At 41.9% G+C, this 18,791-nt stretch overlaps 2 protein-coding genes across 3 annotated transcripts in view; one reads left to right on the top strand and one right to left on the bottom strand.

The window, feature by feature from the left end:
• Window positions 1-1,010: 1,010 nt before the first annotated feature.
• LOC127983849 (zinc finger protein 292) lies at window positions 1,011-15,959 on the top strand. 2 transcript variants are annotated; one of them, XM_052586210.1, is made up of 8 exons: window positions 1,011-1,243; window positions 6,486-6,640; window positions 6,751-6,829; window positions 7,382-7,517; window positions 7,632-7,834; window positions 8,029-8,165; window positions 8,308-8,449; window positions 8,533-15,959. In XM_052586210.1, the coding sequence occupies exons 1-8, from the start codon at window positions 1,082-1,084 to the stop codon at window positions 15,409-15,411; spliced, it is 7,893 nt and encodes a 2,630-aa protein (XP_052442170.1). In that variant the 5' UTR covers window positions 1,011-1,081; the 3' UTR covers window positions 15,412-15,959. The 2 variants fall into 2 exon arrangements, with proteins under 2 accessions (XP_052442170.1, XP_052442171.1); XM_052586211.1 differs by having other exon boundaries at window positions 8,029-8,169; window positions 8,312-8,449.
• Window positions 15,960-16,895: 936 nt separating this feature from the next.
• Window positions 16,896-18,791, bottom strand: part of gjb7 (gap junction protein beta 7) — a 2,590-nt gene continuing 694 nt past the window's right edge. The window contains exon 2 of the mRNA XM_052586212.1: window positions 16,896-18,171. Within this exon, the coding sequence (XP_052442172.1) occupies window positions 17,385-18,158 (774 nt within the window). The 5' untranslated portion in view covers window positions 18,159-18,171 and the 3' untranslated portion in view covers window positions 16,896-17,384. The remainder of the gene's footprint in view (window positions 18,172-18,791) is intronic.

Genomic DNA, 18,791 nt, shown 5'->3' with positions numbered 1-18,791 from the left:
GGTCCGTCTGTATGATATAATTCAGTCACCACAGCCACATAAAATCTAAAGATAATAACTGAAGGGTCAAGATCCCAGCTAAATCAAACATTGACCACTATAATGGTGATACACAAATTGTGATTTTTCTCAGTTGGTGATTCTGCTTGTTAACATCAGGTGTCTTCAATAATGGTCAATCATAACTCAATTAACTTCTTAATTATCTCATTAACTTCAGCTCTGCTTCAGTGTTACTTTTAACACTGCTTTAGTGTTTATATGAGTCCACACTCAAGAGTGTTAAATTAACACTGGGGATTTTGCTGTGTAAGTGTGTGTGTGTTTTCTGGTTTAAGAAGCTGTGCTCACCTTTACCTTCTGTACAGCTTAATTTAATGGAAAGGCCTGTGTCTTTAAGAGTGTATCTTCTCTGGTTAATTACCTTTATGGAAATTACACATAGGGCATTAGTTTATAATTCCCAATGTCCAAATATTTTGTGACCACTGCTTACAATGTTATCTGTGTCCCTGCAGCACAAAAGCAGTTTGAGGTCTCTGGAGTATATTTGTAGCAACAGATAACAATCCATTGTATGAGTCACATTTATACATTTCTCTTTAATGCCAAAAATTATTAGGATATTAAGTAAAGATCACGTTCCTTGAAGATATTTTGTAAATGTCCTACTGTAAATATATCAAAACTTAATTTTTGATTATAATATGCATTGCTAAGAACTTCATTTGAACAACTTTAAAGATGATTTTCTCAATATTTAGATTTTTTTTTGCTTCCTCAGATTCCAGATTTTCAAATAGTTCAAATATTGTCCTCCTAACATACCACGATCAACGTAAATATTATTTAATCAGTTTTCATATGATGTATAAATCTCAATTTCAGAAAATTGACCCTTATAACTGGTTTTGTGCTCCAGGTTCACATATTATGTTACAAAACGCTGCGTATTTGAGAAACTCTTGACCCGAGCGCACCGCCGTCGGCAGTGTCACGTGACTCGGCCAGTACGTCAGCACGCACGGTGATCGGGCGTCACGTGACACGCTGTGCGTACGCGGCGGAATTGGAAGTGAAGATGGCGGACGAGGAGGCCGAGCAGGACCGCAGCGAGCGGAGCGACGCTTCCAGCGCTTTAAACGCGCTCACGACGCGACTGGGGGACATAGCGGCGGCTCTGAAGACCAGCCAGGAGTCTCCCGACGAGCGAGCGTCGCAGTACTGCTATGAGTTCTGTCAGGTGAGCGCAGTTTGTCCCCGAGCAGCTCGTAAACACAGCGACAGTAATGCAGTAGACTCACGCGGGTTCCGACGCTGCTCTGCTGTGATCGCGTGTTTACAGAGACACGTTCAGCTGCTGTGTGCATGACGCTCAGGACTGTAAACAAGCTCCCAGCTGCAGAAGCCAGTCAGTAACAGTCTGTCCTTCATCTCTGTCTCCCTCTGGACTGCACACACCAGTTCACGCTCAATATGGAAATACAATTCTGTGCATTGAAATGCATGACGTTTTTCTAGATAATAGTGATGTGCAGTGAGTGTAAACCTGCAGCATTATCAGCATAATCTACAGTGAATGGTTATAAAGTCAATTGATGACGCTCACACATCATTAGAACCTGACTCTTTCTGCATGATGATGAGGATGATGATCTTCAGTGATTGAGAGATGAACGTGACACTGTGACACTCACTGCTCATCAGTGTAATCTGTCGTGTTCTGCAGTTCAACATCAGTATGGACTATATCATTATTATAATTAGCAGCATCATCATCATCTGACACTCGCTGCATGCCAACATAACCTATTACTACAAACATGACGGTTCATACGTCCCTGGTTTACACACACGCTTCGGTGTGGTTTCAGTGCAGCAGGAGGAACACTGAATATATTATTATTAAACAGTGGTTTACTGGACATAGCCTAGCTCTTTCTTAATAAATTCAATTATAGTTCAAATTACTTTGAGATCTACCTCATCTTCTGCTCTAAACAATAGGAAGCCCTTCTACATTACTATAAGGAGACGACAACAGAGCCCACACTTCAATTACACTTACTGTTCATTTACCAATATAATATTCAGTACTCAGATTAAATAAAATAAAATAGTATGCAAACAGCCCTAATATACACTATTAATCAAGTGATTGGATAAGAAGTCATTATTCTTTATTAAAGAGCAATACTAAATATGCAAGAGAAAATAAGATAGGGCTCTCAATTTTTTTTTTTAAATTTTTACTGCAGAAATTGCATACATTAATAACCGTGAAAACTAAACCCATTTAATGCATTTAATTGCCAAATTAGATTCAAAATGCAAATACAAATATATCAATAAAAAATAAATGAAATAAAAATAGGAATAAGAAGCATGACTTAAGCCATCTGTGTCTTCTTGGAAAAGCTTTTTGTGTAAGAAGTAAGAAAAGTCATAAAGTGCCTTGGAAAAACAAACGTTTCCTCAATTTGCCACTAACTCACACACAATCCCTGAAGTTGGACACTTCCACACACATTTAATAAGTGGAGCATATCCATATCCTGAATAAAAAAGTGATTTAGCACTTGTTCCTGTTGTTAATAACAGTTCATTAGTATGCATCTTAACTCATGTTTAGTGCTTCACAGTCAAATCTGTACAAACAATAAACAAAGCAATAATAAACATGTAATGAACATGTAATATTAGTAGTGACTGCACTTTAGGACTTTTCTTACTTCCTACACACAAAAGTTTAAAATTCGGACAAAATCTGATTTCTTGATGATTTGATATTTTATAATAGTGATTTTATCATTCATAAAATAATATAGAGAGAAAGTAGAAATGAATGACAGTATTATCGTGGACGGTATGATGTGGCACACCCCAGTGGACGAGCAGAAGCTAACGAATACCATCAACTCTGAGAAGTAATAAGGCAAGAATAGATGACCATCAGTCAGGATTTAGCCCAGAAGCTAACATCATGTCATTATGAAGAACAAGGGTCAACGCTGTATATATTGACTCATATTTTATTTATGTTTTGCCAGTAAAAGCCTTTAAAACGTATGATATGCTTATCATTGTTGTTCAGTATACTGTAGAAACATGTAGATTCTGAAGCAGCACACTTTGCAAGTCTCTTAATATTAACTTTGTTTATTGAACAGTTGTATAAAATCAGTAACACATTTGTAATCATAGTGTGATTTCCAGTCTTAAATACGTCCAGCACTTTATTATTTTCCAGTCTATGTCCAGTGTTTATGGGGTGGTGCGTCAGTAATAATGGTCCGTAGGGTTACAGTAAATGGACTAAACTCTGATTGTTTTGTATTTGAGTTCCTAGAGAAATCGTTTCAGCTCTAGTTTGTACTGAAAGCCCTGTACCGACACAGATCAGTGTTGGCTCTCGACATGGTTTGTTTCTCCGTGGTGTTGAGCGTGTGTGTCTGTCCTCCGCTGCAGTGAGTTTCACTCCGATGCTTCACTCACACACACACACACACCTGATGTTTCTGTCCTGTGTAGATGTGGCTGTATTGTAAGACATCTGTTGTTGGAGAACATCACCGTGTTGATCTGAGGGACACTTCTGGAGCGTGAGCAGTCAGGTGCATGTGTGTGGAAAGACGGAGAGGTTTTAGATGGTAAACAGTCTGTTCTGGTGATATATAGTGACTGAGTAACAGTGAGCCGTGTCTACACCACTTATAACAGACTTTCACTGGTTTGCACTGTACAGGGCAGGTGGCAGTGTGTGTGAGCGTCGTGTGTGTGTGAGTGGTTTGCTGATGTCAGTGTGGATCGAGCGGCCCATGGTGGCGGTGGGGTTATGGTATGAGCAGGTGTATGTTATAGACAACGAACACAGGTGTGTTTTGAATACACAGAGATACTGTGACGAATGTTGAGCCATTCATCCACGACCATCACCTCATGTTAGAGCATGATAATGCACAGTCCCATGATGCAAGGATCTGAACACGATTCCTGGAAGCTGAAAACATCCCAGTTCTTCCATGGCCAGCATACTCACAGGACATGTCACCCATTGATATATATATATATATATATATGTATATGTTATGATTTTAAAATGTAATGTTTAAGCTGCTAATTTAAAAAATATCTTCAGTCCCTCTCTCTAGATAGCGTGAATAACATGCAACACTTTACTGTAATGTTAAACAGGACATCGTCAAAAATGAAGAGTTGCTCGTTTTCAAGAGATTGTCGCGGTCAAACGTTGTATTTAATCTCATCGTGTTGACAGTTTATTTTCAACACAAGTGTGTAAATGTTTTAGCAATGTACAACAGTACTTACGGTAGAACCATAATGACGATATACCGTTAAAAAATACAGTAGCACCGTCAGTATTTTGGACCCTTAGTATCACGATACTACTGTAGCACCGGTAAACCCTAATACACACACACACACACACACACACACACACACAGCGGGTAAAGTAAGTATTGAGCATGTCACAATTTTTCTCAGTAGATATATTTCTAAAGCTGCTGTTGAGATGAAATGTTCACCAGATGTTGGTAACAATCCAAGTTCAGAAATCAGGTTGTGTGTAATAAAGTAGATTGACTCTGGGATAAAGTATTGAACACTCTTACTGAAATGTATTTAAGTCTTTGTTGGTGATGACAGCTTCAGAAGCCTCCTGTAGGAGAATCAGGTGTGATTCGGAGCCATTCTTTCACACAAACACTCTTCAGATCCAGAAGCTTCTGTGGGTCTCTGACCTTTAGTTCTTATTTTCTAATGGATTCAAGTTTGGATTCACTTTCTTTCTCTGAAACCGGTCCAGAGTTTCCTTGGCTGTGTTTGAGATCATTGTCTTGTTTCATCTTCATCATCCTGGTACTTTAGGTGTTGAGACTGAAGCAGCTAATATTAATTTCCACTGCTTTCTAATTACTGACAGATTTCTGCTGCTGTCTTGGCTTTTCATGGCTTTCTGCGCCTCTCTTTCTTCATGTGTTCAATACTTTATCCCTGGGTCAGTCTACTTTATTACGCAGAACTTCATTTCTGAACTTATTGGTATTGTTTTATTTGTATGTATGGACTACTTGAATTGTTACCAACATCTGGTGAAACTTTCATCTCAACAGCAGCTTTAGAAATATATCTACTGAGAAAAATGTAAAATGGTAAAACTCTGCCACCCAAATATTTCTGATTGATTTGTTATTTTCAGGATGTTTAATGCTTTCAGGACGGTCACACATCCCTCTTGCAGTCTCCGTTTGACACCCTTTCATTCACAGATCCTGATAAATGTTGCATGTTGGCCAATACCCATCCAATCTCAGTGTAATATCCATTTCTCCCTAATTACACACTACTGCATTATAAATGAGGCGGTCACGTTTTAATAAATTGTATGATTAGTCATCCAGCAATGATGATTAATGACATAATTGTCTTCATTATCCTCTTCTCATTTCAGCTATGATATGAGATCAGAATATTTCATTTATGTTTAAGTTGTAATCACATATGATTTCCTTTGAGACTATTCTGTGTGATATAGTCTTAAATTAGCCTTTTAGTCAGCGTTAGCCTTGGTCCGTACTGTTCAAGTGATTTCAGAGACCATCACATCTGTCGTATCAATGCAGGCAGGTCTGGTGATTTAGGGGCAGATGACCTTTGACCTTCAGAGTCTGGTCTGCTGTAATGGTGAGACGTGTGAATGTAAATATCAGTTGATCTGGTTAATATGAAAATCCTGAATATTATTACTGATGCTCTTCATAAACGTTTCTCCACTTGATACTGTACGTCTAACCAAGGAAACAATGTGTTGCTGCAGTTTCTAAAGCACATTTTAGCATTTTTAGCGAACATTCACAAAGATAACATTTTACCATTCTGTTTTGCTTTAAATCTTGAAATTATACATTATAATGTAAATAAGACCACTGCTTATTGATATCCGCCATAAAAAACATTAGAATCTGTCCATCCCTAGTATTTATTATAATTACCCATGTTCTTTTCTCTAACTTATACAATTGAGGATTCCCCAAAAGTAATTGATCAAGCAAGCAGGGTGTTTTCATGGCAGCCAAACATTGACATGACTGAAGGTGTGCATCTGTTTATTTCACTCAGTCATTGGTGTGTCACAATTACAGCATCAAAGTGACGTGTCTGGTCATTATAATAACGAAATGCATTTCCATTTGTGCTGTGTGAGCTGGAGCTGAAGAGTAAATGAACAACAGTAAACTGAAGAGCTTTGGAGAGTTAATAACCCAACACCTCCTATACGAGATTAATCTGATAGAAGTAATGTTACAGAGTGATGCTTGTGTAACTCCTGATCCTGTAAGACAGTCAACCAAACACAATCTCTCTTACAGTAGTGATCTCCATCCCTGACGAGCATCGTAAGCGTGCGGCCCGGTGAGGTATATTGACCTGTGTGTGTGTGTGTGTGTGTGTGTGTGTTGCAGACGCTGGTGGAGTATGTGAGTCTGTGGAGGACAGAGGAGGAACCTCTCCCAGTTCTGGAGGTCTACATCACTGCACTGCTGAGCTTCGCACAGGCGTCCCCGTACCTCTCTGTCCAGTGTGAAGAGGTGCCAGTCGTGCTCGAGAGACTCTCGCTGTAAGTATGCACTCGAAAAACAGCTGGTTATCCTTTCTGTCTGTCTTTTTCTGTCACTTTTTTACTTTGTTGTTTGAGTTTAGAAGTATTTGTTGCCTTTCTTTCTGTAGGAGTTGTGCAGAGCTGCTGCTTTCTCTGCCCCGGAATATCCCAGATGCATTGTGGGACAGGTTCAGGTCATCTGTCCAGGTACATTTACCAGACTGCAGCTCTTAGACACTAGTATCTGCATTGGTCAGCTTTGATGTCTTCTACAGCAATGGACAAGAAAATACTAAATAAATCCATAACTTATAGTCAACAACATGTCCCTGCAGCACAGAAGCAGTCATCAGTGTCACAGATGTATATGTATAGAAATAGACAGCTATACATGTTGTGTATGAGTCAATAATCATTATGATATTAAGTAAAGATCTTGTTCCATGAAGATGTTTAGTAAATGTCCTACTGTAAATATATTAAAACTTATTTTTTGATTAGTAATATGCATTGCTAAGAACTTCATCTGAACAACTTTAAAGATGATTTTCTCAATATTTAGATGTTTGTGCTCCCTCAGATTCCAGATTTTCTAATAGTTGTGTCTCAGACAAATATAGTCCTCCGAACAAACCACACATCACTGGAGAGATGACTTATTCATATTCACTTCCAGATGATGTATAAATTTCCATTTAGAAAAATGACTCTTATGAATCCTGCACTGTTTTTATTTAGTGTGCTGTCATGTCTGTGCAGATTGCCCATCCTCTGGTCCAGGAGAAGGGAGTCAGCAATCTGATGATTCTCTCCAGCATCGCACGAGAGCAAGGCGTCTGGAGCAATCCTACGCTGCAGGGCATTCTCACCAACGACACGCCACCGCAAGAGAAAGGTGCTGCTCTTTACGGTTCTCTCTTCTTCAAACATGACCTGACAACAGAACTGACATTTTGATGGAGTTAACCTGTCGATCTGTAATACAGCAGTGTTTATTGTCTCTCTGTAGTGTGTGAGTTCCTGGCTGTGGAAGGCCCAGCACTGCTGCGGATGCGAGTGAAGCACCTGATCAAAGAGAGCTGTGTAGATCAGGCTGCGTCGCTGGCCAAGGCCTGTGCTGAGCTCGCACAGTTTGAGGAGAAGGGACACTTCAGACAGATGTACCTGGTGTGTTTGTGCACTGCTGCTCCACAGGACGTTGTTATGGAAGAGGTAAGACACTGGACCGTTTACTGAGAATATACACTACCAGTCAAACGGTTTTGAACAGCGAGATTGCTTTTTAAGGAAGATTTTTTCCAGGTTTCTTTGATGGATAGAAAGTTCAGAAACATATAAGTTTATATGTTTATATAAGCGATATCAAACAGGGCTCACATCTGCGACTTCTTTCCCTACCCTCTCAGCTCTCAAGAGTGGACTGTCGTGATGCTTTAGAGATGATCTGCAACCTTGAGGCTGACGGTGATGAGAAAGCTGCGTTTACATTGTGTTCTGGTTTTTTGACCCGTCAGATTCTTCAAGAAGAGTCCTACTGTGCTTGGCAAGTCACAAACCTTTCAATGCCAGAATAATCAAATATGAGTTTGCAGTTATGATAAATATCTTAAAGGCTCTGTACAAGTGGTCATTTAATGTGTCGTCGTTCATTTCTAAATAATTAGATGTCATGTGTTCTCTGGCAGGGAGTTGACTCTGTTCTGGGGGAAACTGCTCAAACGATTGGAGACTTCAGAGCAAGGCTTTTTGGACAGATGCCGTCAGATCTCATTTCTGTCTAAGACTGTGTTCCACCTGCTCTTTTTTATTAAAGTCATTCAGTCAGAGGTGAGCCTGCTCTTTTTCTCACTTCATGCAGTTAGTTTTTAACATGATACTAAGTACTAATTATTCCTCATCCATATCACCAGATGGACAAAGCTGGACTTTCGACTTGTGTTGAGCTCTGTATACGAGCTCTGCGGCTGGAGTCGTGCGAAGGGAACACCAAGGCCACTGTCTGCAAAACCATTTCCTGCCTCTTACCCTCAGACCTGGAGGTCAAAAGAGCCTGCCAGCTGACAGAGTTTCTCCTGGAGCCAACGGTGGACTCCTACTATGCTGTTGAAACTCTTTACAACGAGCCAGACCAGAAGCTAGATGAGGAAGATCTACCAGTACCGAACTCTCTGCGCTGTGAGCTCCTTTTAGTCCTCAAAACCCAGTGGCCTTTTGATCCTGAGTTCTGGAACTGGAAGGCATTAAAACGCCACTGTTTAGGTCTTATGGGCGATGAGGCCTCCATTGTGTCCTCCATTGATGAACTGAACGACGGTGAACCGGAGGGATTAGGCGGAGATACCAGCATATTTAGTGAGGAGTTCAAGGAAGTCTCCCAGCGTTTTGTAGATACAACAAATGAACTAAATGAAATAGCAGATCAGAGACAGAAGAACAAACAGCTGAAAAAGTTGAGGGAAAAGGGTTTTGTCTCATCTAGATTTAGAAATTGGCAAGCTTATATGCAGTACTGTGTTTTATGTGATAAGGAGTTTCTTGGTCACCGAATAGTGCGTCATGCGCAGACTCACTTCAAAGATGGATGCTACACCTGCCCGATATGTACAGAGACATTCGAAACCAGAGAGACTCTTGAACCACATGTTGCATCTCATGTGAAGCTTTCATGCAAAGAGCGTCTCGCTGCGATGAAGACTAGCAAGCAGTTAGCCAACCCTAAAACAGCGGCTCCTGTCATAGCGGCCCTGAAAGCTAAAAGCAGTGAAAATCAAAAAGTGAAAAAGACAAAAAATAACTGTGGTGGGCAGTCCAACAAACTTAGCAGTAGAGATGGCAATGACTCATGCGAAGGGAATATTTGTCCAGTCCATAGCTGCAGGAGGGGTTTTAAATATTTCCGTAATCTGGTTGCCCATGTGAAGGATCATGGTGACAACGAAGAAGCAAAGCGATTCCTTGAAATGCAGAGCACAAAAGTGGTGTGCCAGTATTGCCGTCGTCAATTTGTCAGTGTTGATCACCTGAACGATCACCTCCAGATGCACTGTGGCACCAAACCATACATTTGCATACAGCTAAATTGTAAAGCCAGCTTTGACTCCAATACTGAACTTATTGTGCATAAGAAAGACCATCCGGTCTTCAAGGCTAAGTGTATGTTTCCGGGTTGTGGCAAGGTTTTTAATGAAGCCTACAAGCTGTATGACCATGAGGCACAGCATTATAAAACATTTACCTGCAAAGCACCAGACTGTGGTAAAGTGTTTCATTCACAATCTGAGTTAGACCTCCATGCAGAGGGCCACGTCACTAAAGTGGAAGGCCAGGGGACTGACAGTCTAAGTATTCAACCAGCAGAACCTCATCCAGACCACTCCAATCTAAATGATCAGGGCTGTGCTAACCCTGGCTCGCTCTCTGTCCCCGACCCTGGCACAGACTCTCAGGTGGATGGTCCATCTGGCGTGGTGATAAAGCATTCGGTTGAAAACATGCTAAATGGCGCTTTGACAGTTTCTGCTCAAGATTGTGTCCATTCTGGGACAAGTACACCTGAACAACAACACATCCATCAAAATCCCATCCATCAGCATATGCCCCAGATCAGTGACCACCTGGGCCAGTCAGCCGCGGGCACTCACATGCCTCACCTAAATCATCATAGACCAGGAGAATCTCTTCTGGAGGCCTTGATGAATGATTCAGATCCCATGCCATCTACATCTTCATACCAGAGTGTATTAGGGGACTTCCTGCCTGTCCCACCAGCTGACGGTCAACTGCAGACCGTTGATTCAGGAGCTACTCCATTATACAGCAATAACAATGAGCTATGTCCTAATCCTTTGGCTCCGGTTCAGGCATCATATCAGAGCATGTATAGCAATAACATGACGGCTCCAACACAGACTTCCCACAATGCAACACCACTTGTCTCATTGGGTCAGATGCTTCCTCCTGTTTCTCAGACGCTTCCTCTACAAATGACCTCCATGCCAAATAATGGACAAGTATTGGAGAACAAATCAGTGAAACATGTAGACACGAACATCGTCCAAGTAGTGAAAGAGAAAGAGAGACACAAATGCCAACATGAATCATGTACTCGAGACTATAGCTCTTACAGAAGTGTTACTAAACACATGAGGGCTGTTCATCCTGACTTTTACACGCAGTGGAAACTAGCAAAGAAGAACAATGCAGCAGGCAAGTCTTCACTCAGATCGGTTCCTGTAAATGGAAGCCACAATAAAGTTGTCAAACCGCAACACCAGATGGGCCAAAGAGTCCCTGGGCCCGGTGTCCAGACACAGAATTCCCTTGCATCTCATGTGAAACCCAACTATCCTTCAATCTCCTCTCACATCACTGCTTCCCCAGGGCATATCCGTACCAATGAAATGGACAATATATTAGACCCTATTGTTCTCTCTCAGCTTGGAAATGGCACAAATCAGCCTCAAATGGCAGCAGACCATTTGTGGGACCCCAGGAACAATTCAGTAATCCAGCAACAGACATGCCATCCTCAGTCAGTGACCCAAAACATGAACATGCATTCTAGCAGTCATTTTACTCACCTGAATGCAGCTTCTAGTGGCAATGCACAGCAGAGAATAATGAGCTATACTACTCTACAACCGCATAATAATCCTAATGTTAACCCAGCTCCAGCGCAAGTAGAAAGTGTTCAAAGACTCAATGGCACCTCAGATGACAGTCTGCATTCACTTGGCAATCTCATTTCACCGCAACAAGTCTTGAGTCCTTATGTGGTGGCACCCATTAATTCATTAACAGAGACGAATCTGGGAACTACTCAAATGTCTGTGTTGACCCCTCACACTGATAGTTTGGACAATTCTGTTCCCAGAGATTCTTCAGCAGCTTACCCACAGCAAACAGACAATGAATCGTTCTGTGAAATAACCAATACCCAGTCTATGGTGAAGTTGGAAAGACCTGGAGAGACAGCTTTAGGTTTGCCACTGCCTAACAATGAAACCCTCCCATCGAACGGTAGTTCTCAGAGTAACACTGGAAATGTGTCCAGTGAAGGGGACAACAAAAGAGTTAAGCGAAGCAGAACAAAATGGCCTGCCATTATTAAAGATGGCAAGTTCATTTGCCGCAGGTGTTATAGAGAATTCCAGAGTCCCAAATCTCTGGGAGGACATTTATCTAAGCGGGTTCATTGCAAGCCATTTGATGAAACTGACCTGACAGCAGACCTCCCCAGCTCATTTCTTGATCTTCTTAACTCACCTCACCCAACATCGTCTTCATATGTGAACCTGCCACAGCCTAAGGGACCTCTTGATCCAAAATTATTCCCGAATGTTACTTTTCCCAAAGCCAATGGCACCTACACTAGCAACGACAAACAGACAGGAGGAGTGTTGAAGCAAAGCCTGTCAAATTGGTGTGTGAGCTCTGGACAAGAAAAGCAGACTGTTTCAATCCCGTGTAGTCCATATAGTCAGAGCAGTCGTATGTCAGAAACTAGTGTCATACAGCACACTGCTAGTGTCAAACATCAGCTACAAGTTACAAGTTATTCTGAGTTGTCTGACCCGCGGGTTAATGAGACTGTCAGTGATCCTCTTCTCTCTCAGTTGTTGGCTGATGACCAATCTACATCAAGCCTGAATAGTGGTTCATCAGATCATGTCAGTCAAATTCTTCAAGCTGAAACTTTAAACAAAATAAATGATATCAAGGAAAAAGCAACCAACAGCAATGCAAGTGACCTATCAAATGATGGACTCCTGGCAGCCATGGCAAGTCTTGCTCAAAACCTTGGGTCTGAAAAGAGTGTCAAAGAAAGACTACGTGAACAGATATTGGCTGGAGACATTCACAAAAAAAGCAGCTTGCCTAGTGGATCGAGTGTCGACAGTTCCTGCTCACAGATGTCTGTTGCAAGTCCCATCAGTGAGGATCCACAGCGTATCTCAAACTTGATTCAGAATGAACCTCAAAGTGAACAGCAACCTGCAGGAAACACAACCGAAGTCTCTGTTGAGTCAGTTTCGCAATTGGGTGAGGTGAGCTCAAATGATAGCTTAATTCACGCCATTTCATCTGTGGTTTCAGGAAGAACTGTCACTGATCAGTCCAACCTCACATCCATAAACAATGTGGATGAAGTGTTGGAAATCCAAAAAGCTCTTGAGAAGCTTGACCTAGACAGAGAAATCACTGAGGTTACCTTAACTGTGGAAAGTCCTGTGGTGAATGATGAACCGCTTAATAAGCCAGAGTCCAAAAATTTACCCAGTGAGGTACGAAGTTATGTGAAACCATTTGCATGTGACGCAATTGGTTGCACTTACAGTGCCATGACAAAAGATGCTCTTTTTAAACACCTTGTCAAGCTGCACAATTACACAGATGACATGGTTACACGAGTGAAAGACCAGTTTAATGTAGCCCCTTTCAGCTGTCAAAAATGTTCCAAGGCTTTCACGCGCAACTCCAACCTCAAAGCGCATTATTTGACAGTTCACAACTTGTCACAGGAAGACATAAAGAAGATGAAAATAAGGTCTCAATCCCATCGCAGGTTCCCAGAGCGTGACAGAGGAAGCCCTTGTCCAGTGCTAGAGATCCCCAATTCAGTTAAAAACACTCCACTCATGGATGCACGTCAACCACAGAACAATGTTAGATGTGCATCGGGCTCCACTAGAGAAGATCATGTCAAAATATCACAGTGCATCACTCCATCGCTTGTCCAGCAATCAGCCTTTGTGTCTAAAGGCAAAAGTCTTGCAGTGGGAACTCCGACAGTAACTCTGCAAAATCAGATTCCGTTTCAGCCATCAGTGATTGTGTCTGGTCGTTCTTCAGTGACTCCAAGGATGGATCAGAATGCAAAAGGATTTTTTTCCACAAAGTCCCCTCCCATTTCTGGTCCGACCCATGTGTCCCCATTAAAAGAGATCTTACCCATAGCCCCTTTTCCCCAGAATCCTTCAGCACCAGTACAAGCACTAAATCAGTCCTTGGACAAAAAGCCCAAACCCCCTAGCAAGCCTCGAGTGGCAAAGCCGAGAGAATCTCCCAAAAAAATGAAAGAGAAAAAGACAGAGGGCGATGACGTTTTCAGTCCTTACAGACCTTACCGTTGTGTTCACCAGGGCTGTGTGGCAGCTTTTACAATTCAACACAACTTGATCCTACATTATAAAGCTGTGCACCAATCTGCTTTGCCTAAATTTGAGGTTAGCGGTCAAGATGAACAGAATGAAGAGGAGGCCGAGGACAAGGATAGAAGTGAAGAGAGCGACGAAAAGCTGGACATGGACATCAAGGAGGTGGATGAGTTCAGGTGTCAAGTCAAAGACTGCTCTTGCATTTTTCAGTCAGTTCCAGACTTGCTCCAGCACTACCTTCAGCTACACAAATTAACCCTTGAGAAAGCAGGTGCCATGATGTGCAGTATCAACCTGGGCAGGTTTCAGTGCGATCAGCCGAACTGCTCCGAGACCTTCACTGCTTTCTGGAAATATATCAACCATGTGGATCAAGAGCATAAACAAACTGAGCTCTCAAAAGTCGACCCCATAGAGGGGATGTTCAGATGCCCGTTGGAAGGATGTGAATGTGCATACAGCACACGGTCAAATCTACTGCGTCACACTATGAAGAAACATCAAGATGTGTACAAACGGCTGCTCATGACCCCACGAGAAGGAAAGAGTGGGGTTAAACTCGGTCGTCCCAGGAAGTATGAAATTGATGTTGTTGAGAAAGAGAACAGAGAAACTAACAAGAAACCCGTTAAGAAGGGAGTTGTTAAAAAGAAAAAAGTCAATAAAAATAACTGGACCAAATATGGGAAACCCATTTTGAAAACGCAAGAAGAAGCCTCTGCCATGTGCACCAAACGCTTGCAACTGCAGTATGCTTGTATGATAAAGGGTTGCGAAACGGTTACCAGTTCAGAGCGGAATATAATGAAACATTATCTTCAGCATGGACTCCCAAAACAGTATCTAGAAGAACAGAGGAGCAACTTCATATACTGTAAAAAGTTACCCAGATCCAGATACAAGCGCATCGCTTCCAGAAGCGACGACACAGATAATTCAGAGGAGAGCTCCATCGAGACGACTGAGAACGAGGAAGTCGCTGAGCCTGGCCAGAGTGAGTCCGAGTTCTCCAAGCCTACTTCTGAGAAAGAAAGCACAGAGGATGCCGATCTGTCTGACGCAAAGCCTTCTACAGACACTTGCTCGGAGATATCTGTGGTAGTTAAGAGACGGAGAGGACGTCCACGCAAGGGAGAGAGGGAATCAAACAAGTACTTGGGACCTAAAAGGGTGACCAGACTAAGAACCGCAAGGAGTTCTGCAGTCAGTTATGTGGACTTAAACTCTGACTCCACGTCCTCCAGCACAACCATGGCACACGAAGATGCCTCTGGTCAAAATACACCACTGAGTTCATTCAAGCCCATGGGATTTGAGGTGTCCTTTCTTCAGTTTCTGCAAGAATCAAAGACGTCCCAGAAGAGAAAAGCTACGGTACCCTTGAACGGAAACGCACGCAAAAAAATGACTACTTTCCACCTGAAGACTGCGACGGTCGTGTGCAAAAGATCCGATGCACTATTGCATTCGAGAGAAGTCCTGCAACTTGTTGAATTTAAAAATCCCCAAAAGTTGACCTCACTCAGCAACATCACCTTTGAAGTGCAAAGGGTTTTTACCGGCGTCTTTGAGATTCTTCTCAAGCAGCTTCATGAAATGCGACCCACAGTGATCCTTCATAAAGAGGATTGATGTACAGACCCTTGTGTCATGTTGTCTGAACTCAGGATAAGGTTGATGGCTTGCTGCAAACCATTGGATGTGAATGCTGAATGATCGTGGCTTGTGAAGGAGCTGTGGGATGTCTGATGATCTGGAAAACACTACACACCCACTATCTTAAAGGTCCCTAGTGCGATGTTTATTACTTAACAGAACTGTGTACGTTAAGCTCACTTTATAGTTGCAGTAGATGATGAAATACCTCTAAAGCATGTTTGTCCTTATGAAGCTGTTCAGCACATTTCAGTTGCCTTTGGAGTTTTTATTTTTATTTTTGAGTGTTGGATAGACTTGTAATTTTTAATATTCCATTGTACTTTTTCTATCCAGCTGAAAGTGAATCATCAATTCTGATGTTATGTAGTGCTGTGTATAATTCGTAAATGTTTTGGTCCTGTTTACCTTGTATATCTGAAATTTGTCCATAATGTTGTGTGTGGCTCTTTGATCAACTACTGCCACCAGCAGTCTGTATGTTAATCAATAGCAACCAATTTAATACAGCTTGCATTTTGTTACTCCGTGTTGGTCTCATCCTTGTTTGCATGGTTTTTGAAATTATACAACTGCTTTGAGCGATGTTAAGGGGATCAAACATATGATTAGCCCAGTATAACAAACAATTATATCATGTATACATGGAAACAAAAAGAGTTGATCTATTGACTATATATGCTAGATGTATTTGGACACCCTCTTCTTTAGAAAAGAAAAGGCAACAAAGATGGAAACATAATTCATGTATTTCCAAATTGATATATCCATCTCTGTTGCAACAGTTTTGGAAGTGTCTGAAATGACTGTCATCATATCTACATGTCACTGGTGTTTGGTTTTGGCTCAAGGTCTGGTTTTCTGCAGATGAGTCAAGCTCTTCCACACTGACTCAATCAATCATTGATTTTTCAACCTTGCCTTATACACAGAGGCATCGTCATGTCATGATAGAAAAGGGTCCTGTACAAACTGTTGCTATAAAAATAGAAGCACACAATTCCCTAATACTGTATATCTGTAATCATGGAAATTACTGAAGTAGTCTAACCTGTTCATTTGAAGGGGGGTCCCAATACTTTTGTCCATATTGTGGTAGGTGCTTTAAAAGTAGAGTCATTTAATTTTTCTTTCTTTCTCAATCAACTTAATGTTTAATAATGCACTGATCCACCATGATTATCAGAGAAGGATATTTATTTTTGACTTGTAAAAGAAACGGTCTTTAAGTACAGTTGGTTCCACTTTATATTATGTGTTTTAACGACTGTGTACTTGCATCTAAAGTAATGAATAGTTTGGTATGATGTACTTCTGTTCATTGTATTGCAGATCACTTTAGCTGCTACTGAGGTGGGATAGGGTTAAGGTTAGGGATGTGATTAAGCAAGGGTCTGCTGTGTAATTAAAGATGTGACTACAGAAAGGTATTTTTTTAATGTAAGATATACACAATAAGTTCATTGTATCAAATTATTAATTTAGTAGGTAAAGACAATATAAAGTGAGTCCCTACAGTTAAACCAAGTGGTTCTCATCTTGTTCTGTAATTGGACAGTACCACAATTACTTATCATACAAAAATAAATATAATAATATGACCATAAACTTTGCAGGCATAACAATATGCTAAATCAACATGACAGCCTTAGTAATAAAATACAGTTAGTTGATAATATTCATAGTTTAATGTTTTCCGCTCAAGACATACTTTCCCTTGTTCCAAATGAACCTGAATTTAAAGTCATCTGGGCTGTATTTTGTCATCTTGTTGATGGTTTGTGAGTATTAGGCCATGCTGGAGTCAAGTTTTCCCTTTTTAAAGTTACTTGTGTTTGTTATGCTACTGTAGCTCTTCGTGACTGTAGGTTGTTCTTGTGTTTCCTTGCTGTCTGTGAGCCATCAGCGGAGAAGAACTGGTGTAGCTTGCATGAATAAAGCCCAGGTGCTCATGAAGCAGCAAGCTTTGGGCTTTCCCTTCCAGCCGGTGCAGAATGAAGTCCTTCCTCTTTAGACGTGGCTAGCGGCGCCGGTGAGCCGAGAGTGAGCGTGGACGGAGGCCGTCTCTCGTGCACAGGAGTGTACCTCTTACTGAAGCACTTCCAGCACTGCTTCCATATGATATACATCATCTCCACCACATTCAGAACAATGCACAGTATAGACGTACAGCCCATGATGTAAAGGAAGATTTTCTTCTCGGTGGCTTTTGCGATGTAGCAGTCCACCGTGTTGGGACAGGGGCTCTCGTCACACCGGAGCAAGCGGGGAACGTGGAAGCCGCTGTACAGGAAGTAGAAAGCCAGCAGAGTGGCCACCTCGAAGGACGTCTTGAGGATGAGACTGGTGATGTAGGTGAAGAACAGTCCCCCGTCGAGGCTGCCCTTGTCCTGGTACAGCTTCCTCTTGTACTTGCTCTCTCTGTGCTCCCTGTAAGCCACGTGCAGAGCCACCAGCAGCGACGGGGTGGACACCGTGATCAGCTGAATGGCCCATAACCGCACTTGAGAGATGGGGAAGAAGCGGTCGAAGCACACCTGCTCGCAGCCCGGCTGCTGTGTGTTGCAGACGAAGTCTTTGAACTCGTCCTTCCACACCTGCTCGGCGGCGGCCACGTACACCAGGATGCGGAAGACGAAGAGGATGGAGAGCCAGACCCGTCCCACCACAGTCGAGTACTTGTTCACCCCGCTCAACACATTCTCCAGGAACGCCCAGTTCATGTTTCATCGGCTGCTGCGGAGTCAGAGCCAAACCAGGAGTTCAGTGTCTTCAGATGCACTCTTAAAGGGTTAGTTACCTCCGTTCATCTTCAGAACACTGATTAAGATTTTCTTGATGAAATCCAAGAGCCCTCTGACCCTCAGTAGACAGCAAGGGAACAAGAAATGTTCCCAGACATCATTAAAACAGTCCATGTGACATCTGACAATATTATGAAGCTATGTGAATACTTTTTATGCACAAAGAAACCAAAATAACTATTCAAAGATTCTTCTCCTCCTCCCTCCTTCTTCCTAAAATTATGACTGAATCACTGATGGCACATGGGCTGTTTTAGCGATGTCCTTACTATGTTTCTGAGCCTTGATCGTGTTAGGATCCTTGCTGTCTACTGAGGGTCAGAAAGCTCTCGGATTTCATCACAAATATCTTTATTTGTCTTCTGAAGATGAACGAAGGTCTTACAGATTTGGAACGAGTAATTAATGACAGAATTTTCATTATTGAGTGAACTATACATTTCAAAATAAAGGGTTCCATGAAGAAATGTTAACATCCATGGAACATTTTCCCTGGACACAAGGTTTGTTAGATCAGTGGTTCCCAACCAATAACATTTTCCATGTCTTCTT

This window comes from Carassius gibelio, chromosome B20 (genome assembly GCF_023724105.1).
Source record: "Carassius gibelio isolate Cgi1373 ecotype wild population from Czech Republic chromosome B20, carGib1.2-hapl.c, whole genome shotgun sequence".
NCBI lineage: Eukaryota > Metazoa > Chordata > Actinopteri > Cypriniformes > Cyprinidae > Carassius > Carassius gibelio.
Note: the sequence above shows the minus strand (reverse complement) of the source record. Positions and strands in the feature narration are given on the sequence as shown.